Source organism: Crocodylus porosus, unplaced genomic scaffold (genome assembly GCF_001723895.1).
Source record: "Crocodylus porosus isolate Cpor-Errol unplaced genomic scaffold, CroPor_comp1, whole genome shotgun sequence".
Classification (NCBI taxonomy): Eukaryota; Metazoa; Chordata; order Crocodylia; family Crocodylidae; genus Crocodylus; species Crocodylus porosus.
The window spans coordinates 128,606,922-128,634,867 of NW_017728943.1; the positions used below are offsets into that span (position 1 = coordinate 128,606,922).

The following is a 27,946-nucleotide window of genomic DNA, read 5'->3' on the forward strand; positions in this document are numbered from 1 at the left end:
GTTGGCCCTCTTCCAGTCCTCCGGTACCTCACCAGAGCACCACGAGTGCTCGTAAAGTTGTGCCAGGGGACTTGCAATGACCAGTTCCTTTAGAACTCTAGGGTGGAGATCATCCGGGCCGGCTGACTTGAATACGTCCAACCCCTCCAGAAGCTCCCTAACTAAATCCTCACTAACCCGTGGGCCAGGTGTGCCTCCCCCGGGGCCCGAGGGGGGCCCAGCAGGGAGGTGGCTGTTCTGTTCCCTACTTAGGAAGATGGAGGCAAAGAAATCATTAAACATGTTAGCTTTGCCGTCTGGTGTGATGACCAAGTTTCCCATTGTGTCTTGCAAGGGCCCCACATTACTCGGGACCTTCTTTTTACCCCCTACATATTTAAAAAAGGACTTCTTATTGTCCTTAATTGCAGGTTTCAAAATGCCTTCAAGGGATATCTGGAGGGGGGAGGGTAATAACTTGCAATCTAGTCATTAGTAAATAGTTTCAATTCCAAAGTGTCACTGTTGGTCTTTATGGATTTCTAATATTTTACTAGCTTTTAAAATATTTAAAGTGTAAGATTCCACCTACTGGCTTCCCAAAACAAAACTCTGTGGTACTATAATAGTGGTAGCTGTGAAGGGCTGTAAGTACTTACCATGCAAATTAAGCCTTTGTATGGGAGTTCCCTGGACTTCAAGGAAGTCTTCATTTCTTTACTTAAATTCATTTAAGAAGGTATGCAGCTACTCTTGTTCAGTCAGCCACTGAGTACCATACATACACTGTTCATGTTCCAGTAGGAGGATCAGACAGACTTATTACCCTCCCCCACTCCAGATATCCCTTGAAGGCATTTTGAAACCTGCAGTTAATTGCTAATCCAACTACTGCTCAGATCAGCACTTTTTTGGTGACCCACAGATGCTGACTGGTAGGACAAGTTGTCAAAGTGGTTTGGCCCCTGAAATCATCTGTTTATAAAAGATGTATTTCCAAAATATGCCTTTTTTGGTTATTCCGTGCGTTTCTGGGGACTGTCATATGCTAGTAAGAGAGACTTGGAAAAGCTAGCCGGAATTTCTGAGGGCTGCTTATCTGCTTTGTTGCATTTCCTTCATTTTTGATAATTGCAGCCAGATGAGCTTCAGGAAGACTTGCTGTTGCTGTATCTTTATAATATTACACCAAATAATCAGGGTTTTCTAAAACATGCATAATGTTTACTGAAGGATTTTGTGCTCTTAGTACAAAATTCTTTTGCCAGGTTTCAGGGACTTAATGATTACCAGTTTACAATGGATTTGGAGTCAGCAAAAGAGAGCATGTGTGTTGTGTAACCCTGTTAATTAGTTTGTTTCCTTATGGCTCTTTTAAGATTAATTTATTCCTAAAGCAAGGTGTTATTCTTCTACTATTGAATGCATCTGTGCTAGCTACCCACTCAGAAGAACTACATTTCTTGAAACCTTAAAATAGATGGGGACTTTTCAGAGATAACAGGACTTAGTGGCTGCCCATGTTTCCCCATTTCTAGTTTTTCCAACCATTTCATCCCTGGTTGAATAGAAAGATAAGTAGTTCAGATAAAATGGCTTATTATATTATAATGGTTCATGGCCTTTCACTAAAGCAGAGACTGACTCTTTGTGGGGCCCTCACCCCAGAACCTAGCATATTTCCTGAAGTGAGTGCTATACTGATCAGAATGCTACATCCTCCAATGGAAGTTGTAGGAAGAGGAAAACTTAAGTAATTAAACTTTCCTAGGGCACTACCATAGTTGGAATAGTAGTAAAGTAACATAACAGATAATCCCCTTCCAGCCTCAGAAAGGTAAAAATGTCCTGCCACATTATAAAGAAGAGCAAGGGATTAATTTAGCATTAGAGAAGAGAACAAGAGTTGAAAATAAAATAGCATTTGCCATGTTGCAAGCAGCCAGAAAATTTCAGACTACCATGTTGTACTCCCAGAACCTTTAAATTAAAATACCTTTATTCACCAAAAACCTTAAACATTTAAAATATGTGCTTCCAATGACAGCCCCTGAAATCTGTCTTAAATCATTGAGGACAGCAGGCTTATTCCCCTTATTGTTACCTCACATCACTGATTTCCTGTTTCTCTCCCCCCCACCAACCTCCTTGAGACCTGTTTGTCCATGTAACAGGGTCCTGCTCCAGGGGTGGCTGTGATGTCCTGAAGCCTCTGTCCATTTTACTATTTTTGGGCAATCTCTCCTTCTCCTTTCTGGTCTTGCCTTGATATATTTATCTTTTAGAAAAAGGGAGGCTGCTCCAGGACTTCCAAAGCCTGGTCTCGCACTTGTGAACACAGGTGTCACAGGTGGCCCTGCCGTAAGGGCCACTTACGTGGTCTCTCTAGTCTCCAGTTCACCCAGTCATGCCTCACAGATGTGTCAAATCATATCTGTCCCTACAGGCTCCTGGCTCTGTTCATCCTTGCAGCAGTTCCTCTCTGAGCTATGGGTACTCTGGCCCCATCTGTTTCTGGCTGTGGCCCTCCAGGCCTTCAGTTCTTCTCCTTAGACCTTGGCCCTGCTCTTAAGCCAGTTAAGACCCCTGGGTTCTCGAGCCCTGCCAGCCTTCAGCTGTGGCCCTTCTTGGCTGTTAGCTCTTCCTGAGCCCTAACCCCACTCCTAGGTAGTGAAACTTACAGGCACCCTGGATCTATCTGCTCCCCAGAGCCTCTGGCCCTCTATACTCTTTCCAAGCCTTCTAGCCCCCTGCTTTCTCTCTGGAACCTCCTTAGTCCTTTCCACAGGCCACCAACATTGCTTACCGTAGCTCAGACATTTCTCGGAAGCTCCTTTTTCCACAGCTCTTAGATCCAGACTGCCTGCCCAGCTCCAGCTTATATCCTGATAGCCCAGCCCTTGTAGGCCATGTGACTCCCAATTGCCCTAGCACACCTGGAGGCTGCTTCTCAAGCAGCCTACCTCCTCTTAAAGTAGCAGGAGCAGTGAGCCTCCTGCTACAGTCCATATCATGGGTAAGCATTCTCTTCTGAATAGGGAAAACCTGCTGAGCTTTCCAGCTAGGCATGCAACTTTAGATCAGTTGTGATTTGTTAGACTTGGGTTTCTCTGTTGTAACATTACAGATTTTAGCAGGCAGGGGAAACTATCTGAAGAGTTGAGCTTTAGGGCCTTGTTCTAGATCAGGTTGGGCTCCAAGACAAATTTACTTTCTCCTTTCCCTTGGCCAGTGCTTGAAGTGTCAGAAAAGGAGTACCGTATTTTCGCGCATATAGCCCACGTGCATGTATAACTCGCACCCATGTACAACCTGTGGAAAATTGTGTTTTTGTAAAGTATTCTGTGTAGTCCCCGCACCTGGAGACATGGCCGCAAGCGCGGGCTCTGCTGGGCTTGCAGGCTCTGCAGGGGAGGGAAAGGATGAGGAGCTGCGAGCCCCACTCCCTGCTGCCACCAGCCGCACTCTGCTGGGCATGGCTGCTGGAGCTTGCAGCTCCTCATCCCTCCCCTCCCCTGCAGAGCCCGCAAGCCCGTCCCCAGCTGCAGGATCCAGCTGCGGTTCCAGCGGCCGTGCCCAGCAGAGTGCAGCTGGCAGCAGCAGGGAGCGGGGCTCGCAGCTTCTCATCCCTCCCCTCCCCTGCAGAGCCTCATTCGCCGCCACCAGCTGCGCTCTGCTGGGCATGGCTGCCAGAGCTAGAGCTCGCAGCCGGGGACGGGCTATGCTGTTCTAAAGACTCTGCATAGCCTGCACCCTTGTATAGCCCACACCCACCTGTCAAGTCTGTAAAAACGTGTATAGCCCACAGGCTATATGCGTGAAAATCTGTCACCAAAGCTGTCTGTGTAGCTAGTGTCCCAGTTAAGTTCCTCAGATTGCTTCCACTGCCAGTGAAGCACTTGTAGTGAAACCCCTGGGGAGTTCTACTTAATGAATCGTGGCAGACTGTCATACCCAAAATAAAACGTGTTTAAATACTATGATAACATAAGAACTAATATTAGACTGTTCCAGCCTAACCATGAGCACTTGTGTTGGGATAGTTAAACTTCTGTGTTAATGAATTTCTTAGCTCTTAAAATTGCCAGAAACCTAATCATATTTCTAATAATGAACAGCTTTGAAGACTTGCAAAACTTAGACTTTCATAGAGTGCCAAGCCAAGTCAGAGTGTCTTGTATCTACCTGGTGAATCACAGGAGTACACATTAAGCCAGGGCAGCAATTTTAGTATAGTGGGCTTAGTGGCTTGAAATGCTGTGTTTTCTTCTGTTGTCTCTTTTTTGGGGCTCAACTAAATACAATTCCTGGCACGAACAATACTAGCTGAACTATTAATAAATGTGTGGAGTTCAGTATTCATATTTTTACCCACTCTTTCATTACTTCAGTACTTCCACGGTTACTGTATAAGAGCATACTACAATGTTAAATGATAGTTAAAGGAATTCATTGTTTTGACAAGAAAAAAAATGCCACAGTAGTGTGAGCTATTGCTTTTGATTTGATTTGTGTATAAATCATCCAAATGTTAAAAGATGGACATTTCTGTTGTTTTTGATAATTAGTTTGTTTAATTTGTATTGTAGCTTGAAAAGTCATGAAACTTAACTCAGCTACGATTTGCCTGCTAATTGGCAACTAGAAAAAGAAGAAAATACAGAGAAATTCTATTCCCTTTGCAATTCTCAGGAGAGAGCCATAGACTTTGAACACACATCTTTAAAAAAGTTTAAATTTTGTTTCATATGTATTACTTGTGCTGCTTGTCTGTGCAATTTTTTAGGTAGTTTAAATTTAGGAAAAGCTACACTAATAGTTACCTATACCATTGTTTCTCAACCTGTGGTATGCATATCCCCGGGGGTATGCGAGATGGGGGCTGTGTGGGTACCCCAATACTCTTTCTCTTGCCTTCTTTTCGTTTTACTCTCTCATCCTCTCTTCCTCTCTCACCCCTTCTTCCTCTCAAAACTAAGGCAAAAAATTTGGTGCACCACACATTGCATGGCGCTTTAAATTCCCCAGCAATAATTTGGCATGCCGCGCAAAGCCCTCCTAGCTTTGGCCAACATCACCTCTAGCCCAGGTACATACTTGAGTTGTCCACCCCAGTGTAAAAGGTGGCAACCCTACCCACACCAGATCAGGCATCTGTCATATCACGGCATTATAGACACAGCCCTTCTTCCAACACATGGCACATATTAGTCTGTAAATATAAAATCCACTGGAAAATTGAGTGTTGGACTACTTATTAAAGTTTTCAGAAGTTAGGGGGTACTTGCTACTTAAAAGGTTGAGAAACACTGGCCTAGACAACCTGCAGGTAAACTGCTTTAAGGCAGAGGTTTTCAGGCTTTGCAGAGAGATTGCAAGGAACCTTTTAAGTTAGAAAGTACTTCTTTTGTATGACAGAAATGGTGTCCGTATCTTTATCTTTGTGTGCTTTGGCCTTTTTTTGTCAATTTGGGAGCTCTTGGCTGTCAGGTGTTACCAGGGATCACTACATGGAAGTGGTTCTGATCGATCCCCTTAGCAAATACTAAGCTAACAAGATTGTGCCCTGTACAATTGCTGCTGCGCAGTGTCAAGAATGTCAAATAGGGATGAGTTCCTTATCCGTTTCAGCCCAGTCCTGTTAACATCTGGAATGTTTCTTGTATTTTGATGGTTCATGGAATGAATACTCTTTAATATTCAGCTGACTCTCTTGCTGGACAAGAATGAAATTATGCTGCATTGGAAAAAACATGGTACTTTAGAAAGCAGTTGCCCTTGGGACTGCCTACATGGCCCTTTGAACTGATTTTCAGACCTTAACTTGCATTAGGAGTCATGGTTCTGATCTGGCTCCAGTTCCTTTTGATAATTACTCCAGGAGGACTTGGAGGTTCAAATAATCTTCCTTTTCCCTGAGGCTTCTTTCTCCCTTTCATGTGGTTAGCTTTAGGTATAGTTAACTGTACAGTTATAGACCAGATCTTACCAGGTGACCCACTTCAAGAAATTCAGATGTCAGTAACATACAAGATCTCATCCTTAAAACAGAATGTAAGTTCTTAGCTATTTGCACATGTAAGTTCATAGCTACCTGCACATACGTTTTTGTGTGCTTTTTTTTTTTTTTAAGTTATAAACAAACTTAGAAAGAGGAGTCTTCATAAACTGACCTTTTAAAAACAATTACATTCAGAACAGTTTTCATATCTTCCTGGTCAGATAAGGATCATTCTTTCATTAGGCTAAGAAGGGTGACTCCTATTTTTTTTTTCCTTGAAGTGAATCAGTTAGATGCATGTAACTAATCAAGCTACATTATGATCACTGCATTCACTGCATAGCTTGTTATATCCTGAGTCTTGTCTATGTGCTTCAAATTCTAAACTTGGGCGGGGGCCACTTGTGTCTTCATGTATATGTACAGTGCCCAAAATAGAAATACTATATATATGCAACATGATGATTTTTGTGCAACACTTACTAAATTGTGATGTACCCTGTCAACTTGTTTACTCTGTCCAGTAGTTTTCCTGTCTTGGGACTACTATCATTCTGAATCTGAGTAGTTTTAATAGTGACTGTTAAAACTTACAAAGAATCCTTTCCTTCCAAAACTATCACAGTGCTCAGAATAAGCATACCCTGTGACAGTGACATTTTTTATAAAGATTCTGCTATACTAGAAATGGGAGCTGTGCTGATTTTAAAAGGGAGACTTCTGGTTTCCGTTGCAGGCCCAGTTTTGGAAGGGCCAAATTTCTGGTCTTTTAAATGACTACATTTTTATAGCTTTCTTCAAGTAATACACAGTTGGGTAGATGGTATCATATTTACTCAAATATAAAGCGAGGATCTCCCCCACCACAATCGCCATGAGGAGGAAAAGCCCCTTGCCTTGTATTCACATATAAAATGGAGGGAGGAGCAGGCGGGCTGTTGCGTCTCTAACTCTGGCACTGAGCCCGGGTTGGGGCCAGAATCAGACTCGCAGCATCTTCCTGCCCCAACCCCTCCTTCCTATCTGCAGCTTTTGCCCCATCCCCTTCCCTGCCCCTTACTGTCAGATGCAGTTCACCTCTGGGCTTTAGCTTGGGTCTGGGGTCTCCTAAACAGAACACAGGGAAACTCCTTCCCCTTCCTGGCCAATCAGTAGTGCAGACCCTGCTGCATTGCCTGCCCAGGCAGTCAGTAGCATCCAGAACTGCAGCATGGCCAGGCAAGGGCTGAGCTTCCACAAGCTGTGTTCCGGGACAGAGCAGCTCTAGAAGTGTCTGAGAGTAAGATGGGGAGGAGAAGAGGCAGAAACTGGGGGCAGTGTGGGGAGAATGGGGGGAGAGGCGGAGATGGGGGAGTTGGTGCGGGGGGTGTAGGTGGCAGGGAGGCAGGAAAGCTGAAAGGGGAAGAAGTGGGTGGGGCAGAAGGTAAGGGGGCCACCTGATTTCTCCCCCTCTCTCTGCCACACTTCTTTCCCTGCTGTAGCATTCGGGGGTGGGGGGAGGCGGCATCAAGAGGACTTTCTAATGCTTTAGATGCCTCTAGAAAATTATGACAAATTTTCTGTTTTCTATATAGAGAGAATCTAGTTATGAGGGGGTGTCGTATTGTAGCCAAGTAAATATGGTAATTTAGGTACTAGTAAGTATGTTCCTTGCTTGTCAAAAAACCATATCTATCTTGTGGTTTTGCCACCCTAATATTGCAGTTACCCCAAATGCATACTGATACAAATCTCACATTGTGTTACTCAGTGTGGTCTATTTTGAATTTCAGTGCTTTTGTTGTCTTTATTTCTGATTTGAATGATCATGAACAGTTAAGTAATGGGATATTCATGAACTTGGGATTTTAATCATGTTGCTTTAAAGAAGGAGAGAAACTCTTTGTATTTCACTTGTGCAGTGCAGAATCCATTGTCAAAGGTGAGCACAGACTTCTAAAATGTCACTATTTACTTTATAGGTACAGCATGCAATAAAAATGGTCCCTCTGGGTATAGCTGGGAACTCCAGATAGTTCCTCACCACAAAGAGGAACACTACCCTCACTTGTTTTTTTTCTTGGAAGTGCTCCAATACTGTAGACTTTATTCCTTTGACTGATTCATCTGAAGTTGATATTCTATGGCCCAGAGCTTGTGGAATCGATTAAAATTCCCTTCATTAGCATGACAACAAGTTTAGCATGCCCTACTTCTATTATAAGGTCTTTAAATCTTGCCCACCAGTCTTCCAAAATATATGGCCCCAGACCTGGAAAAACTTTTAGTGGACATCAGTTAGCTAGGGTGGAAAGGTTTTGTTGCCATATCCCTTGTATGCAAAAGAAACAATAGCTGTAGTGTCAACCCATTTTAAACTTGGCATGATTAAATGTTATTTCTTGGTACATTTTGCAAATACATTATGGAAATAGTATTCAGCTTAGCGGTCAGATTGAATGTCATGAATATTTGCTGAATGTGTTTTGTGTGTTGGAATTCAAATTCATTAGTGTTAGTGTCTTTTGTTTTTTATATCTTTATACCTTCTACAGAGTACTTTGATGGTACATAGTCTAAGGACTGAGGAAAAGTTATGCACCTGTCTGAATTTAATGAAAGCAGTGCTGTCATTTTTTGTGGAACTGACACTTTCAAAATGCTTCAGCTCCTAGCATTTTCAAGGTTTTTAATAGCAGCTCTTTATAATGTATTAGTCTTTAACCTATCTACTGTCCGCCTTTCCTCTTTAACAGAATAGCTGGCCTAGTGAATACAGTGAAAGCAGGAGATATAAGATGCTCTGTAAATTTGACAGTCCCACTTTAGATTCTTCTAAGCAAAGTAGGGAAATATGGTCTAGATTAGGGGTGTCCATCCTTTTTGAATGTGGGGCCAGATCATGAACTTTTTATCACTCAGTGGGCCGGCAAGCCATATTCAAAGACCTCACAGGAAGCAGTATCACATCACCCCCTGAAATGAAAATACAGTGTTTATTTCCATTTCCCATCCCAGCACCTCAGGCCTCAGCAAACAGCTTGGAGGGCCGAATGGTGGCCCACGGGCCACATGTTGGACAAGCCTGGTCTAGATTATTGATGCCCAACTCATTTGGCTCTACAGGACTGCGCCATCTGGACTGTGAGGCTGGCGTTTGCTAGTATTGTTAATTGCTGCAGCTCCTGGAGCCATGGTGGCCACTGTTCCTCCCACCACCAAATTTCTGGCCCTACAGGCCAGATGTTGTAGCTCTGCTCTGGATCCAACCAGAGGAGCTTCCCAACAGTCCAGAAATTTGGTGCCAGAACAAGTTGCAGCAACACTGATTGCTGCAACCAACAACACTGCCACTGCTTGCCATACTTCCAAATTTCTGGACCTATAGCCAGACCTGTAGCCCTGTGAGCCAGATAACACAGCTCTGCAGGCTGCATCTTGGTCACCCCTGGTCCAGATGAAGGGGATGCACAGCTGCATGTCTCACTGAAAGGATGTACCCTAATAATCAGTGGTTTGCTTTCAAACTGGGATGACATGCAAGTGAGGTCCTGCAGGGATCTGTCTTGGGTCTAGTACTTAATATTTTGACAGTTTGATTGATGGATTGAAGTATACGCTTAAAATTTGATGCCAGACTGGGAGGGTCGGGCTCATGACAATAATATGAAATCAAATAAAGCAAGGTTCAGTACTACATTTAGGAGAACTGAAATGCAGAAATACAAAATGGGAAATTGCTGCTGCTGCCTAGCCAAGTTCTATAGATGAGAATCTGGGAGTTGTTATAAACCGATAAGTGTCATACTGCCAAAAGGCCAAAGCGGTATAGTAGTCGCATGTAAGATGCAGCTACCCTGCTAGTCTTTGCAATGGTGAAATCTCATTTGAAATATTGTATCCAACTTGGGTGACACACTTAAACATGTAAACAAATAGGAGCAAGCCCAAAGGAAAAGGACAAATATAAGAGATTCAGAAACGTATTCTATGATGGAACTGACTTTGTGTAAGCTAGGAAATACAGTATTGAGACCTGTGGTTTTTAAGTAAGCAAAAAATACGATTTTATGAAGATGGTGATGATCTGCTAGTTCTGGGCTAAGAAGTCATTGACCTCAGCAGCAACTATCTTGGAAGACTGTGTAATCCCTGTCAATGGAGAGATTTTGAAAGCAGGTTAGAAAAGTATCTGTCAGGGATGTTTTGGATACACTTCATCTTGCCTCTGAGTATGTTATAGACTAGGTGACCTCTTGAGACTCCTTCCAGCCTTACAGTTCTGTGATAAGCATGCTAGAAAAGGTTATTTGAGCCATTTAGTTCAATAAGCACTTAATTTTGAGAACCGTCTGCCAGTATAACTTTTCATTGTTCCAGAAACTGAATTCTAAAGCTACTCTGAAACTTCTCTTACTAAAACGCATGCATTTTAATCAGTTTATAACTTAAAATGCTAAACTTTTAAATGCAAAAGAGCACTGAAGTCAGTTCTTGTCAGTTTTTGGTCATTTTATGCCTCTTCTTCAGCTGAAAGCACTTTACCCTTATTTATATAACTCCAAGATTGTATTTTTTCACTACTGAAATTTTGCTGTTTAACAGTGCATAACAACACTGCAGTATCATCTTGCAGGAAGTACTGGGGAGGAGGAGATATGTGGTTAAACAGGTTGGAGCGACTTTTATAATTCATAGTTCTATAAAGTCTCAACCAGACTTAACGCAAATGTGAATTTGTTGTTGCATCTCTAAAATGCATAGTGGAACTGGGTACAGATACAGAATTTGCTGTGGTAAAACTTTTTTAGACAAAAACAAGATAAAGGAAATGAAGTGTCTATTCCTTCAAAGCCTCAAGCAAGTATGTAACTGTGTTTCCATGAATAGTTTCTTTGAGTTCATTTGGACTACCAGTGTTCTTGCAGTGACGAATTTACAAGTCTGCATTCTGAAATCACTGATTTGAACGTAAGTTGTATTTTTTTCATGCTGGAAAAGAGTATTGGCTAATCCGTGCTAGTGTATCATAAACTGGAATATTTGTGTATTAATTTTTAGCTGACAGTGGTTAACCATAGCTGGGAGCCTGTTGACTTTTAAAATGCAAATTGTCCAATATATAATGTTAATATTTACTTTTTAAAATATCCCTGTTTCTCTAGTGAAACATGGCCTCAGCAGCATAAACTGTCATAAATGATTACTTCATTGGAATTGCTTACTACATGATTACTGCACTAGAATTAAACTTCCAATACTGTAACACCTATTGCAGCCTTCTTATACGCAAAGCCAGTACATTCAAAAGCAAGTGAAACACTACAGACTCATTTAGTATATAATTACATAATAAAACATAGTACAATAAATCAAGTACTTATACTATATTTGCAACACTCTTTTACACAGTTCTAAGATGAGAACCAATTAGTTATGTCTCTCAATCCAGTCTGGAAATGGGCCAGAATAATTAGTGGCCTTGCTCTCCATAGTGTAATGCTCTTCCAGTACATAGGCATGCACATTTATTCCCAGTGTTCTGATTAGACCCTGTGCGTGGATAGTTTAAATGATAGGTAGACAACATAAATGAACCATAGTGACATGCTTAGGTTTCCTTATAACTTCCTTTATACAACTATAGAAATTCTGACCTCTGTTTTGAAACTTACTGGAGATGTATGTCTTGTTTGTACTGTGAACTTATGTGAGGTTTTGCCAAGATTCATGTTGTTGTTGTTGTTGCTTTGGTTTTTTTTTTATTATTTCTCCCCTGAATATAATCATTTGAACCCCTGGGTTCCATTGAGTGTAACCAGTAGGCTGTTGGCATCTGTGAAAGGTACCACAATTTGTCAAATGTGAGATGATCCCCCAATTGTTAGGTTCTAGATGTGGAAAATGTATAAATTAATTACAATTTTCCATGTAGAGAATCTAGTTATTGGAGATTTTCCTTGAATTTGTTCCCTTCTGCTTCTACAGCAGGGAAAATAAATCTGGTGAAGTCAGGTAGCCCATCCCCCCTGCAGTTTCATTTTCTCTCCCCCTTTATTCTCTGCTCTCTCTGTCCCTGCTGTCTCTGAGCACATGGCAGTAAGGTGCAAATTTGAAAACACTGACCTTGAAATAAACATAATTTACTATATAGGCAAATTTCTGACAGGTATCCATAGACTTAGCTCATCCAAAATTGATGTATTTTACCTTTTTTTGAAAATGCTGCAAGTTTTAGCAAATGTACTCCATAAACGTACTTTTAAGCAGCACTTTTGTACTTTTGTATATAGTACAAACTACTCATCACATTAGTCCAAAATCAAAAATCTTATGATTCACCATATACAGTATAACCTCATAAATCTGGGATGCTTGGGACCAAGCATCTGCTGGAAATTTGAAAATTTCTGATTTTTGAAACCAGAGCTGTGGCCAGTTGCGGGGGGAGGGAGGGGGTGGTAGCAGCAGCTGGTCACAGAGCAGCAGCTGCACGCAGAGTGGTGGCACAGGGTGATGGAGGGCAGTGTCAGCTGCCACGTGCATCTTCCCACTCTGCTGCTCCCTTATGTAGTGTTTTGTTTTTTTTTTAAATGCCAGATTTTCAAGAATTCCAGATTTTTGATATCTGAGTTCATGAGGTTATACTGTAGTTCATTCAGTAGTCGACAGCATTTCAAGCCAGGGTGACCTCATAGCTCAGCACTGCTCAGCATGTGTGTGTATTCCAGATTACAAACTCCACCCCCACCCACAAAGGGTCCATGTGCTAATTAGCCCCCCACATGACTGGAACTGGCTGGTCTTGTCACAAGACCTAGGATCCTCCAAAAATATACATACAGATCAAGTGCAGGTCAACTTGGTCTGGCTTAACCTTATGGAGGGTGGGGCCACACTAATCATATGCACCAGGCTAGGGGGGTGGCTAGGGATTCTGGATGAATTGTTTGGGGCCCATTTGATGATGTTTGCCAGACGTTTAAGGTTGATGAAGAAATGGGAAAGAAAGACACAGCTCAGCTATGGGAGTGAATCATAGAATCAATGGAGCATAAGGGACCTGGAAGATCGTAAAGTCTGGTCCTGTGCCATAGGCAGGAGGTTAGTGAGCTCAAACTAGCTCAACAAGGTGCTTATCAAGCCTCCTCTTGAACACCTTCAGGGATGGCAACTGTACCATCTCTGCTAGGAGCGTGTTCCAGTTTCTAGTTCTCTTACGGAGAAGTTCTTCCTTGTGTCCGGTCTTCCAGTGAAGAGGAAGTCAAAATGTATTCAGCATAGTGGTTCACCATGACTTAAAAAGGAGTAAGTGCTGAAGGGGACTGTGCAGACACTACCATACATCTTCTTCAGATGGGTTGAACTAACCTATCTTTGTGATAGATTTCCATCAGTATGTTTGCCCAATATTTGCCTCCCTCTGACAGAGTAAATACCATGACCATCAAGGTGATTTTCCTACTTGCTGGGGAAAGCCATGAACGTAGCAGGGGATAGTACTCTGACTGAGGCAGTGCATAGTTAGCCTCCCCTTTTACTTCCACTGGGAAGATCTTGGCTATACACCGATTTTATGGAAATAGGAGACTCCCCCCGCCCCCCACCCCAACTTGCTCCTGTGGCCGTACAGCTGAGGCCAAGCAAAACTAAGGGACATCTGAATCCCAAAGGATTTGGAAGCATCTGAAGCCCCGGGCAGGGGTGAAGGATACTTGCTGGTAGCAAGGTTATGTGTGGTTCTTGAATGACTCATGAATTTGGAATCTATTTGGCTGACTTGACTTGGGACACGACATTTTTTCCTTTAAAAAAAAAGAAAAAAAAAAGAAAAAAAAAAAGTTTGCCCAATAATGGGCCATGTGTTTCATTGTCATGCCCAGTGTTGGCTGCATGTAATCAGCTTTGTATTTGCTTTCCATTACTGAGCTGAGCACATGCTACTTTTGGCAGTAGCTTAATGATAGACAGTGTATTTAATGAGGTTTCCTTGTATATGATTATAAGATGAGGAGCTTTTTTCCAAATTCTGACTGGAGGGTGGACAGAAACCTCATTTTGTATTCAGGTGAATATAGTAGATCCCTGCCAATGATCCAGCAGCATGCACAGACTGAGGGAACCCAAGGTGTCATAGCTGGCAATGGAACAATTAAGCGCTACGTGGGGTGGATAGCAAGATTAGGTTGCTCCTTGTTCGTTTTCTTGTAAGTAATGGGTAAACCTCCAAAGCCTACATGAATACTAGTGTCTGGGAACCAGATGAATACAAGTTACAGGTTCTCTACTTCTGCTGTTCTGTGTAACGATTTCTATACTATTTGCAGTTCATGTTGCATAGAAAGGATTTCTGCCTCATAGAAAAGTTGTAAAACTCCAGAAAATTGCTGAGTAGGCAAGGAGGGTGGTGTTGTGTATGTGTGTTTGGTTGGGTTTTTTCTTTTTTTTTTTTTTTTGAGGAGCTTACATTTTGACTTCAGTTTACAGAAGTACTAATATTGGTTGCTTTCTTTCAGATCATGGAACTCTGTGGTGCAACAAGACTTGGATATTTTGGGAGAAGTCAGTTCTATATTGCTTTGAAACTTGTTGCTGTGGCCCAGTCTGGTCTCCCTCTAAGAGTGGAAAGCTTAAATACAGGTACATCTAAAAATTAATATCTAAACATCCTTTGGAGTAAGTATATTAAGACTTGTTGGAGTTGGCTTGCACCTTTCTAAAAGATAATGTAAACTATTAGGGTATGCCTATTATGCAGTTATTCACTTTTTTGCATACATGAAAATCTGAAGAAGTTGGTACCTTAAATTAAATTTAAATTTTTAGTTTAGCTCTGTTTATAAAAGAGACAGTCTGGGGGCATGAAGTCCTCAAATATTTCTTTTCTAAACTAATCCAAACAAATGGTACTACAAGGTATAGAGTTTAAGAATGAATCCATATGCAAATTCACCCTGTGGTGTAGGTGTTACATGCTGCACTATTTTTTTTTCTAGGTGTAATGGTGAATGGCACTGATATTAAGCTTCTAATACTGGCGTGTCAATATTTGACCTTTTTTTAAATATAAAAACTGTTTGGGGCCACTTGGAATGGCAACTTTAGCTTCCAGCAAGCACCAAGTGGGCAGCCACAGATGTCGTCTTGACTGAGTCCTCAGACTCCAGCAGCAGCTGCGCCCAAATGAATTGAAACCTTAATTTTTTTGCAAAGTCCAATAGCACTAATATTTCAGGAGGAGACAAGATGGTGCCTGGTTTTCCAAATGCAAAGATAAAAGATGAGCTGATATCAAAGCTTTTGACATAACTCAGGGCTTTCTGAATTGTTTTAAATTGCTAGCGCTGTGTATAAATAGTTAAACTTGACTCATCTAGATGAGTGTATCAACATAGATTTAGTTAAAGAGAATGCTGTATTAAGTCTGCAAACAAGTATCATTTGGGAACAGTGGCAAAATGTAACCCTGAAATTGGGTATAGAGAATCTGTTCATTCTTGCAACTATAAGTATGCAGTCTGCTTACAATATGCAGAAGGTAATCTGGTAGAATATCATGTAGACCTCAAGTCTGTTAACACAGGAAAAATCAATAGAACTGATACGAATTTGTGGGGTAGGAGGTGTTGGAGACGATGGCATTAATACAGAGTTGTGTATTTATTCATAGCTAGCTAAACCAATACCCATTAGGGTGGATAAAAACCGCCAATTGTTTTTAAAAACAAAAAACATCAGATTTTTAAAATTTAAATCAGATTTTTTTTATTTAATTATATTTTTTATTTTTTCAGATGCTTTTAAAGATATACCTGTAAAAAGATAGCCTTAATTTAAGATATGTTAGAGCTCAAAGGGATCATTGTGGAATAGGGATTATAACATCTAATTATATACTATTTAAGACCATATATTCATGTAACCTTTTCAGAAATGTTTTATAAATAGGTCACAACAGGCCATGGACCTATAGGGGGCCAATCTTAGGGGGTTCTCTGGGGCTCCTTTATAGATTAGTAAAGATTAAAGAAAACCCAGTGGGACTCAGTGCTCAGTCTAGAAGATCCCATTAAGCATCTCTGTGATGCCTAGTCTCAGTTATCAAACTATGGATTTGTTTCCAGAGATAACATCCTTGTTAACAGCAGAATATGGTAGCGAAAGATAACAGATCTGATTACCTACCCATCAGCCATACTGTCTCTGCAAGTTTATGTACATGGAGTTGAGCTCTAAACTCCTTCTAAAAGTACAAAGTTTCAAGTAATTAAATGAATAGAGGTTCGTTGGGGGTGGAGTAGATCTGGGCAAGGAGGAAGAGTCTGTAGATAAATGCAAAGAGAGAGGGACAGTAGAAACAAAACAGAAACATTTTGAGCAGAATATTCCAGAAGTCTTGCAGGATAAGTTTCTGAGTATAGCTTCTACATTGATTTGAGATCTAGTGAGGGAATGGTATGGTAGAAGGGAAAACCTATTATGGCAGCAGGCTGTAAGAGACCCTGTTTGGTAATATTTTAATGAAGGTTATATCAAACAAGAATGCACTTTTTGTAGAAAACAATAATTAAATAGAGGCTTTCTGACCAGGGATTTAAATTGTGATTTAAATCATGATTTAAACTGATTTTGATTTAAATCAAGCCTACCCTGATACCCATGGTCAGCAATAGCTCTGAGAGACTATTTGTGGGGGGGGAGGCTTTCTTTGAACAAGCATGCTCATAATCTCCATTTACAAAATCTTGAACAAGAGCCCAGAACAAACCCATTTCCTCCTGGAAATCTTTTACATCACTTCACTGATACCACAACTGCAGGCATGGATTTTTTGCTAAATCTGTGGTGTTCCCAAATACCACACAACAAATGCAACAGATTTGAAATTGAACAAGCTACCAGTTGATGTAATCATTTAGACTAGTAGTTCTCAGCTGGGTTGCCATGGCATTCTGGGGTGTCACAAGGCACTTTCAGGAGTGCTGCAGTTAAGACCCTAGCATTGCCCCAGCCAAGTGGAACAGCCTTGCATGCCTCCTGCACTGCCTCATAACTCCTAAAACAGTCACGAGTGCTTGGTCCTGTGATAGCCCTTCATGGTCCAACTTCCCCACCTTTCTCTCAAAAGTGTGCACGGAACAGGTGGAAAAAGGTGCATGGGGAAAGTGGAATTGTCCTATGCATCTCTTCCCATGAGGAGCATGGAGGGTCTGGACCAGGAAGCTCTGCAAACTCTGTACCATGTAATACCATTTGTTTTGGATTAGTTTAGAAAAGAAATCTTTAAAGGCTCCATGTCCCCAGACTGTCTCTTTTATCAATAGAACAGAGCTAAATCTAAAAACCTGAATTTAATTTAAAGTACCCCAACTTCTTCAGATTCTTAGGTATGAAAAAAAAGAGCAATTGTGCATAAAGGGCATTAATAGTTTACATTATCTTTCAGAAAGATGCAGCTTCCTTACTTGTCTGCTTCAGGCTTATCTGGCTGTGCATGAGGCATGTAGGGCAATTCCATCTGGTTGGGGTGGTGGCAGCACCTTGGTTGAGAACCACTGATGTAAGCTGAGGCAGCACAATAGCTATGCTCAACTAGGGTGCCACCAAATTAAAAAAACGTTACAGAGGGCTTCCCTGAATATAAAATGGTTGAGAACACATAGGCTTGATAATAGAGAAACTAGAACAGCAGCCCAGGGAAAGAGGGCTACAGTTGGGAGACAAAACCATAGTAGATCCACGCAGCACTCTTGTATAGATACAATCTTCCATTTTTCCTCCCCCTCCAGGATTGGCATTCCCCTAGACCTCAACCAAGGGAGATTTTTCTCAAAGTTACCCTTAGTCGTATCTAATACCCTGTATCTCGTGGCTATGAGAGAATCCTGGGTCTGTGCTGTAGACATTTTTGTGTCACTAGTGTCTCTGGGGAACCTTAGGGCATGGAAGAGTGGTGTCTTTTTTTTCCATGGGGAATAAACTGGGTAACTTTGTCACTGTGGCTGATCCTTCAGTCAAGCTGTATGATCCCTCTCTGGATCACTGGAAAGAAATCTGTCACCGTAGACAGATTTCAGTGCAAAGATATAGACATCTGTCTAACCCAAGCCCTTCTTTCCCAGAAATAACTCTTTCCCTGTCCTTTTCTCCCCTTTTATTCCTCATGCTGATTATCCCTAATGACAGGACATGCTATTGTCCTGTATTGGGTGATGCCTACATGGATCTGCACTTTATTTAGTTAACATATATCTCAGACCTTCACCTGTTTGTGGTCCAGAGTAACGTTTAGACCTTCTGGAATGGGACAGAAACAGGAAGCAGCAGATCTTCCAAAGTATAGAGAGGGGTCATGGATTGCTTGTAGGAACATCTCTGTTTAGGCAGGTCCAAATAATATGGATTTTTATCTACAATTTCTCATTGCAAGAATGGCTTCTCCTAGGGCTTCTAGCCACGAGGTATTGTCACATGGATAAATGAGGCCTTAGGCTTTCAGCCATAAAGTACTCACTTTTTTATGTCAGTTGTGTGTTCCTTCCTCTACTAGAGATCCAGGACACTTGCATCTGCATCAAATGTGGGTTTCTGCACACCTAACAATAACTGGCATGTGTATATTTATACCCATCTGATTCAGTAATGTCACTGACATTTGCCTACTTCCAAAAAAAAAAAAAAAAAAAAGCCACATCTTGTTTAGTTGCCTGACAAAGTAGTATTAAAAGTTATTATGTAGTCAGTAGCTCAAAGCAGGAGAAGCTGCCTGCCCCCTGCATTTCTCGGTTGAAGAGACAGAGGTGATAGTTCAGAGGTCCTGATGAGTCCAGGGGCTTGAGTGCTCGGCCTGAGCATGACAGACGAAATTAACAGTGGGAGGTCATTCTTGGGGCACTGAGGATAAATAAATATGTTGCTGGGAGAGCAGGTCAAAGTCAGTTTGCAAATTGCATGCTGTGAAGGAGGGCCTTTTCAGGGTGAGTTGTGGATTGTAACTGTTATGACACTGAAAGGGTAGTGGCCTCCAAATGAACAGCTCCCTTGGAAGTTGGAGGATCCAGATATTGAAAGGTGCATCCACAGCACTTGTAAATCCAATACGCACCTGCTGTCTTTTGCCACATGTGCACAGTTAGTCGTCTGTAGGGGTGTGCGGAGCCTGGGGCGGGGATGTGAGGGCGTGGCATGGGTTTCTTCTTGTAATGGTTTTAAGCAAAAACATGAAATTTCTCACTGTTAACGCACAGCAGGCATATTCAGAATAATATTCAGGTATTTCTAAACTAGCTTATTAGTAGAGGTGCACCAATATATCAATACGCTATTGGATCAGCACTGATAAAAGGAAAATTAACATTATCAGGTTGATAATGTATTGATAAATGCAATAAGCCTTATGGCCAGGGCCTCCAGATGCCATGTGCATGCATGCAGCTGCAGGTAGCCAGGAATGCAGCCCGGCAGTGTGCAGAGCAGCACCCTTCAGGTAAGTCTGTGAAGGGATGTGTGGTAGGGTGCAGATTGAGGCCCCTATGTTGAGGGAATGGGGCTGGAGATGCTGCCCAGCCAGGGTAGTGAATGGGACCCTGGGGCCAGAGCAGGACAGAGCTGTGGGTGGCACATCCAAAGGGCACAGGGGGGAGTGAGAATGGAGGGGGGGCAGCTTCCCACTGTTGCATGCACCTCCCTTGGGGGTGGGGGGACATATGCCCTCCCAGATTTGTGCGCAGAGCGGAGGAGGGCTGCCCGCTGTGGGCTCAGAACTGGCTGCCCTGCTGCTGTTTGCCGTAAGAGCCATGCATTGGCTGCATCGCTGCCCCTGCCCACCAGCAGCAGTAGGGGTGGCAAGTTGTGCCTCCTGCCAATAGACAGGATGGGGATGTGGCGTGACCAGCATGTGGCTCCCAGGGCAAAGGCAGCAGGCTGAAAAGTCCCCAGCCCACAGGGGGCATCTGCCCTCATCTCACTCAGCTCCACTCCTAAAATTGTCCCTGCGCTTAAAAATGGTGACAGTGGCACTTGAAATAAAGCTTATCTAACAAGCTTTAGTTTAAGTGCTGGGATGCTGATCCCTGGATGAGTTGCCCATGCCTCTGTCTTGCTCCCACCCTGGGGTCCTATTCAGCACTCTGGCTGGGCAGTGCCCCCTGACCCACTCCCTCCTTCACCATGGGGGCTTTGATCTGCCCTCCTCTCCCCCTCACCCGCTTCCTTTCCACAGACTTACCTGCAAGGTGCTGGGCTGTGCTCCCGTAAATCAGTTATTGGATCGGTATTGGCTGATATGCCTGGTGAATAATCAACTATTGGTATAGGCCAAGAAAATCTCTATTGGTACACCCCCATTGATCAATTCCATCTTACTCTGTCTTCATCACACACGTAAGGGAGTGGAAGTAGAATGAGTAATCTCTGATTTCATTTTGAATGGTGTGAGACTTCTGGGGAGTTAAACAAAACTGGAGTGGAGCAGGGAGAATGATCTAGAGGTGCACATTATATTAATGCCCTTCCCTCCCTGATGCACATGCACACAGTAGAGACTCTGGCTTGTTACCATCATTTACTGAAATACCTGGTAAAGATTAATCTGGCAACTCTGAGGCTTACGGTTCCAACTTCAGCATCAGGCTGTGGGACCCCAGTGGGCCTTCAAAGCCTGGCTGAAGCTGATGCCTAATCTTTGCAAGAATTGACTCCTGTGTACATCTCTTGCATAAAAAGGACCTTGCTCTCTGCCCTGCCCAGGTACCTCCAGGGCTGTGCCATCAGTTCCTCTTGAAAGCCATCTGGAAATGGGGAGACAAGGTCCTTTGTGTGAATCTGAGATCTTTTATTAGACCAACTTAAATAGTTGGAAAACAATTATTAAGCAAGCTTTCGGGTTCAAAAACCCTTTGTCAGGCTAAGGAAGTTCCAGCAGTTGGTGTGTGCTCTTCTTGAATGGAATGAGGCATTTGTGGTTTATCACAGAATATTAGGGTTTGAAGGGACCTCAGAAGGTTATATAGTCCAACCCCCTGCTCAAAGCAGGTGCATCCCCAACTAGATCATCCCAGCCAAGGCTTTGTTTAGCTGGGTCTTAAAAACCTCCAGGGATGGAGAGTCCGTAACCTCTCTGGGTAATCTGTTTCAGTGTTTTACTAACCTCCTCATGAGAAAATTCTTCCTAATATCCAAACTAAACTTCCCTTGCTGCAACTTGAGACCCTTTCTCCTTGTTCTGTCATCTACCACCACCGAGAAAAGTTTAGATCAGGGGTCAGGAACCCCTGGCACACATGCCGAGCATGGCACGCAAGGGCATTTTGCTCAGCATGGCAGGGCTGGGTAGCTGCTGCCAGCTACAGCTACCCAGAGCCAGGGCCGGCTGCAGCTAGGAGCCTGCAAACAGCTGCACTGGGCTCTGGCATCAGCTCTGCACCGGCACATGTGCTGCAGAGCGGGTGGTGGGAGAGGGGCCTGAGGCAGCCCTGGTCTCTCCCCGGCTCCCAGCACAGAGCTGGTAACTGGGCTCCAGAGCCCAGCGCAGCTGTTTGTAGCCTGCCTGGGTTCTGGGCACCTGCGGCAAGCAGTGGGCAGGCTGCAAACACCTATGCCAGGCTCCACAGCTCTGGCTTCAGCTCCATGCTGGCAGCGACTACACGCGCATGGAGCTGATGCTGGAGTTGTTTGCAGTCTCCCTGCTGCTTGCTGCCCAGAGCCCAGCCTGGCTACTTGCACAGAGCCCTACGGAGCACTCGCATATGTGGGTGCTGTGCCTACCCCATGTCATGGGCAAGAGCTGGGCCAAGCAGTTCGCGAAGGCCCCGTTCTCCTCTGCCAGGAAGCAGAGGAGGGATCCAGCAGGGATGCGCCTGGCCAGGCAGACTGCGTGGCTACTGGACAAGGTGGGCACATGCAGGGTGCTGTGGCACGGCTCAGTGGGATGGGGTGACGGCCTCTCCACCCTGTGCCCCAGGATAGCACAGCCTGCTGCCTGTGTGCAGGGCCTGCCTATGGCTCCCACTGGGCCACACCTCCCTGTTTCCTCAGGTGCGGACAGGCCCTGAGCTGGTCCTCCCACCGCTCCAGGAAGGCGGGGGCGGGGGAATCCCAGCTACACCTAGGGCTGAATCCCGCAACTCCTCGCCCCGTGATGCTGAGTCGGGGCCACGTTCTCTGCCCTGTGGCAGCTGGGCCAGAGTCATGCCCCCTTCTCTGCCCGCAGCACGGGGTTGGGGCTGGACCACATCCCCTCACTCTGGGGCCAGGCTACTCCCACCCCTCTCCTTGCTGCTGGTGGTCCCTGCTGCCACTGGCAGGGTCAGATCAGGACAACCGGCAGGATCTGGCCTGCAGACATGGGCACTGCTTATGCAACCCACCAGGGAAAAAGGGTGAGCTCCCCTGATTTAGTCCAGCCAGTGCGATCTGCATTTCCCTGGGCAGAAAGGTCTCCAATCTGCTCTTCAAAACTTCGGGCAAATGAGAATCCTCTCTGGGGTGCTTCTTGCCTTGCTTTCCTGGTAGTTGGAAAGTTTTTTCTAATAGCCACCTAAAATCATCTTCATTGCAACAGAAGCTGCTCTCCTCTTGTCCTGTCCTGTGGGGACAATTCATCATGTTCCATGGCCTCTGGCAGATGTTATATTTGCCATGTTACACATAAGTATTCAGTGACGAATCATAACATGCCAGGTATCAGACTAGTTTATCCCTGGATTAAAATGGTGGACCAGCCGTGAAGTTGTTGCTGGTTGAAAACATTGGCAATGCATACCGGGTGCACGTGCACCCCCTGAGATGAATGGTCGGTTTGTTCAAGTGTCTGCAGTCGCTGCCAGCATGGAACTGATGCCAGAACTGTGGAACGTGGCTCTGGATGCTGCAAGCCCTGCAGGAAGCATCTCGGGCTCCAGCAGCTACCCAGAGCCAGGGTAGCTTCTGACAGCCACAGAGCCCAGGCTGGGGGACAGAGGCTTTGGGTGGGGAGCAGGAGGCACAAGCAGGGCATCCTGCCATGTACTGCCTTTCCTCATTTTTTTTCCTGGCATGCCAGCACTCCGGCACCTTCCAAGGGTAGGCATTGTGGTGTTTTTCAGCACTCTGGCCAGAAAACATTGCCTACCCCTGGTCTAGATCAATCCTTTTTTGAATCTCCCTTTAAGTAGTTGAAGGCTGCTATTAAATCCCCTCGGTCTTCTCTTCTCTAGACTAAATAAACGCTGGTCCCTCAGCTTCCTCATAAGTCGTGCCCCAGCTCCCTCACCATTTTTGTTGCCCTCTGCTGGATTCTCTCCAAGTTGTCCACTTTCTTTCTGTAATGCAAGGCCAAAACTGGACACAGTACTCCAGATGTAGCCTCACCAGTGCTGAATAGAGGGGAATATTCACTTCTCTGGACCTACTGGCAACAGACTTATCAGTGCAGCCCAGTATGCCATTAGCCTTCTTGGCAACAAGGGCACACAGCTGGCTCATATTCAGCTTATTGTGCACTGTAACCCCAAGGTCCTTTTCTACAGAGCCAGCCAGTCAGCCCCTAGCTTGTACTGGAGCATGGGATTGTTCAATCCTAAGTGCAGGACTTTGCACTTGTCCTTGTTGAACTTCATGAGATTCCTTTTGGCCCAATCCTCCAATTTGACTAGGTCACTGTGAATCCTAACCATACCCTCCAGTGTATCTATTACTCCCACCAGCTTGGTGTCATCTGCAAACTTGCTGAGGTTGCACTTCATACCATTTTCCAGGTCGTTGATGCAAACACTGAACAAAACCAGCCCCAGGACTAATTCCTGGGGAACCCACCACTCAGGGACACCATTGCCCTAACTGCTATAGCGAGCACATCCTGCTATCTAAGCTCAGTCCAGCACTGTTCGGGTATCTACTACAGCACCATTCAGGAGGATCAAGTTCCCAAACTGCCATGGCTGCCTCAACCATTACAGTCAAGACTAGATGTGTCATAAGGATGCAGATGGATTTGCCTAGGGCTCTGGCAGCTCTGCTTTGCAGAGGTTGAGAGAGGAAAGGCTAAAGGTGGACCAGTGGGATAGGCTGGAAGACCTGAGTTTTCATAATGGAAGAGAGGTATTGGGTGTGATTGCCCCAAGACTGATACAGAGAAGATCGTATAGATGTAGGGCATGTACACTTACTCTTTATTTGGAGAACTCCTAAGACATGGCATCAGACACCTCCCAGACATCTCCAGGCATTGGGGAAGTCCCTGTTCCCCCAAGCACCACCAGGAGTGGCTAGGAATAATGGTCACAAGCTGGCAGAGAGTAGATTTAGGCTAGATATCAGGAGGTGCTACTTCACAGTCAGGCCAGCTAGGATCTGGAACCAGCTTCCAAGAGAGGTAGTGCTGACTCCTACCTGGGGGACTTTAAGAGGTGGCTAGATGTATACCTTGCTGGTGTCATTTGATCCCAGTACTCTTTCCTGCCCTGGCAGGGGGTCAGACTCGATGATCAGCTCGGGTCCCTTCCGACCCTAGAAACTATGAAACTATAAATAGTGTGATCCAGCCACAGCTGGCTAGGTCTTGAATTCACTTGCTTATTTTTATTCCAGTTCAATTAATCTTTTTTTTTCCCTCACAAAAGTCTCTTAAACAATATATTTTTCAAATGGGTGCTTTAAAAATAATTGTATTAACACCTGCCCCCTCAAAAAAAAACAAAAAAACAACAAAGCAATGATGTTTGCTGTATTTTTCTACTTAGAATATCTGGGAGGTAGATTGGTGTAAACTAAACAGTGTTTGAAGCTGACTTTAGGACAGGGCCATAGTTGAGGAAGATTTGGGCTGGGGCCCCCTGGGGCTCAGGGTCTGGTTTCTCTTTCTTTCAAGGCATAAGATCAAGCAACACCAAAACTATTGTGAATCATGGTATAGTGCTTTCCATATCTAATTCTGTTTACAGGTAACCCACAGCCCATTCTCTGCCTAACCAAGAAATCCCTTCTGATCTGAAGTATTTATAGATCCACTTCCCCATACTGTTTTACTTTCCCAATTGTCCCTAGCTTATCTTATGCCACATAAGCTCATAACCAGCATACCCAGCTACCCTACAAATAATTAATTTATCACAGCAGTCTATCATTTTCAGATTCATGATTGCTTTATGCCTCTCGTTGTTCTCTTTTATGGGGGGCATGTAGTGCTTGCCAGGGATGGAGGAGGATATGTTTTCTTCCAGTTGCACCTTTATCAGGTGACTAAGTTAGAGGTACATGTGTGCTCAAAAGATGCCTAGCACATTGGGCCTTAGATGTGGTTTAGGTGTTGCTCCAACATCACTCTGGGGTTATGGCCAGGCATTACATTTCTAATGCTAGATATGTCTTTTTGGTGATGCAGAAAGCAAATGGAGGGCTGTCCAAGCAGTTTGTCCCTCAAAAAATGTGGCAAAAATGCTGTGAAATGTTGCCTCTTTTAAACAGGAACTTCTTGGCAATATCACATTTCTAGTGCCACATATAACACATTGGCGCTGCAGGGAGTGGCTTGGTCCTCCAGCATCCCAGAAGGTTTTCCTCCTCACCCCCTACCTCATATCTACAGGGAGTCTGTTTGTGACTAACACCAAAATCAGCTGCCCCAGGGAGGCAGAACCAAGTGCACACAGACTTGCCAGTGAGTGCTGTCATCATTGTTCATGCACGTGATTTAAAATCCTTTGCAGTCTGCATGAAAGCAGATTTCAAACCATTTCCAAAGTTTACCCAATTTGAGTTGCCTCTGGTGATTGTTTTGCCAATTTTCGTAACTGAATCACAGTGGCAAATTACGTTGAATTCAGTCCTATACCATCATCTGGAAAACACAGCTTGAATCCACCTTGCAAATCTGTTTGTCATTCACTATTAATATCTGTTTATATCCCATCAGCATCTCTAGCCTTATCTACAAGCTCAGATTGAGTGTAGGCTCAAAGATCAGCTGAGTGCAATTTATAGCTGCAGTAATTGGAAAAGGCTGCAGCTGGGGTGAATGGACTGTTAAGCATCACTTATGAAACCCTGGAAGCAGCAGAGTCCCACAGGAACATTGTATATTAACTGTATTTGGCTCCTCTGGGGGGGGGGGGGGGGGGGGGGGGGGGGGGGGGGGGGGGGGGGGGGGGGGGGGGTGTTGGGGCTGCAAGAGTGAGGGCTCATGCCAGTGTGCAAGCCCAGAATTTTTGAAGTCACTACAAGGGTGGTAGCACTCTCCCTCTGCTACCAACCTCCTGTTGGTTGGCAAGGAGAGTGGATCATGGTGTTAGCACCCACCATATAGCTACGAATGCCTTCTGTATTGCATTTCCTGCTGTGGACTTGCCCACATGGAACTGGTTGGTGACAGACTGGAAACTGCTAGGCATTGAGAACGTCCAGGTGGCAATGGCAGTGGTGATGCGCTTATCCACGAGGAAGGGTGCCCTTACGTTGATACTCTGTCATGTGAGGATGAGGACTGGTTCAGTTGGATATGTTCACAAAGGTGGTCTGGCATATCCTGAAGTTCTGCTGCTACTCTTCATTGTCTGGGGTACTTAAGACTAAGCACTCCCAGCGATTAGTGCTCATGTTGCATGCCCCAGACCACCAGTATACAGTCTGTAAGTGATCCTCAAGCATCTAATGCCAACATGGCATGGTCTTCATTGGCCATGTAATTGTTGGGGGACAGGAACAGAGATCAGAGCTCAGGGGCACTTGTGGCCAGGGCCTTAGTCACATGTGTGCATAGTGTTGCATGCCAGCCCTCATAAAAACTGAACTAACTTGCCAAAGAAGTAGTAGCAAGTTTGACTGTGTGTTGGCAGGAGTACAACATGCATATGACCTGCTGGATAAAGAGCTGCAGGGTGTGCAGGCAGCAGGGTCTGTTTAGGGCTAGGACTGTAACTGTGGAGGCTTTGGGAATGGGAACTGACCGTGGCAGCTGTGGCACTCGCTGTACTGGAGTGCTCTGGCATATGTTGCATGTGTCACAGTCTATATACAAGTTCCCTGCAACAAGTCATGACTGGCCAGACATTCAGGCAGTTGGCTGAAGGATAAAAATAACAGATCTGCCACAAACATGGTAAATCTGCCCTCATGAAGTTGTTGGTTGAAACAGCAACTTCTTCATGGTACCTTGATTATTTTAAGGTCTGGATAGTTACAGTAATGTCTGAAACCCCACCTGCTGCTTCAAGGAGGAGAGGGCGAGAGTGGCTGGTTGCCTAATATCTGGTCTGCTGCAAACTGTCAGAGTCTAGCAAGCTGCTTCTGCGTGATCCCACTGAACTGTGCCCCACCAGCACGCTCTGGTCCTGAGCTTACTGTGTGCCTTTTATGCACTGTGAATGGCAACTCTGCACTGGAAGACACTGCGGAGGCAGGTGATCCCCAGTCCCAGACTGCCCCTTGCACCTTTTCAAGATTCTAGCAAGCCGACCAGCAGGATTTGGGTCGCTCTGTCACCAACCTCGGAGCTTGGTAAAAAGTGTAGCCAGGCCTGGGGGCTGCCCTACTAGATCTCAGACTGCCTGCATGTGTGGATCTTTGAAGGGCTGGCAAGCAGTCCAAAACCAGAGAATGCTGCTGCTGCAGTGCTCCCAAGGCCTTGACTGCCTGTGGGTGCCCTTCAAAGACCCCAGCAACAGCTGATCAAGGAGACAGCAAAACTTTAAAGTTGCTTGGGCCTGGGGAATGCTGTGTCAGTGATGGTCTCAGTCGCCTCTTTCTGGCTCATTGACAGGCTCTGTTGGTGGTGTGGCAGGCTTTGGGAAGGATCGTACAGCTTACTGTGCAGCAGCACATTATTGCACAATATTTTCAGTGCACACCTTACTGGGAATTTTGGGTACCCTTCAACCAAGGGGCTGTTCATGTGTGCCTGCCCAGACTGCTCTGTTTTCTGTAATGTTGCAAATTTTGTAGCACTACAAAAATAACATCTATGAAAGGCATACATGAGTACGAGCAAAGTCAATTCATGTAAAAATAATGTAA

At 44.4% G+C, this 27,946-nt stretch overlaps 1 protein-coding gene across 1 annotated transcript in view; it reads left to right on the forward strand.

The window, feature by feature from the left end:
• REPS1 (RALBP1 associated Eps domain containing 1) overlaps window positions 1-27,946 on the forward strand; it is a 103,306-nt gene that overhangs the window by 9,232 nt on the left and 66,128 nt on the right. The window contains exon 2 of the mRNA XM_019550175.1: window positions 14,476-14,599. Within this exon, the coding sequence (XP_019405720.1) occupies window positions 14,476-14,599 (124 nt within the window). The remainder of the gene's footprint in view (window positions 1-14,475; window positions 14,600-27,946) is intronic.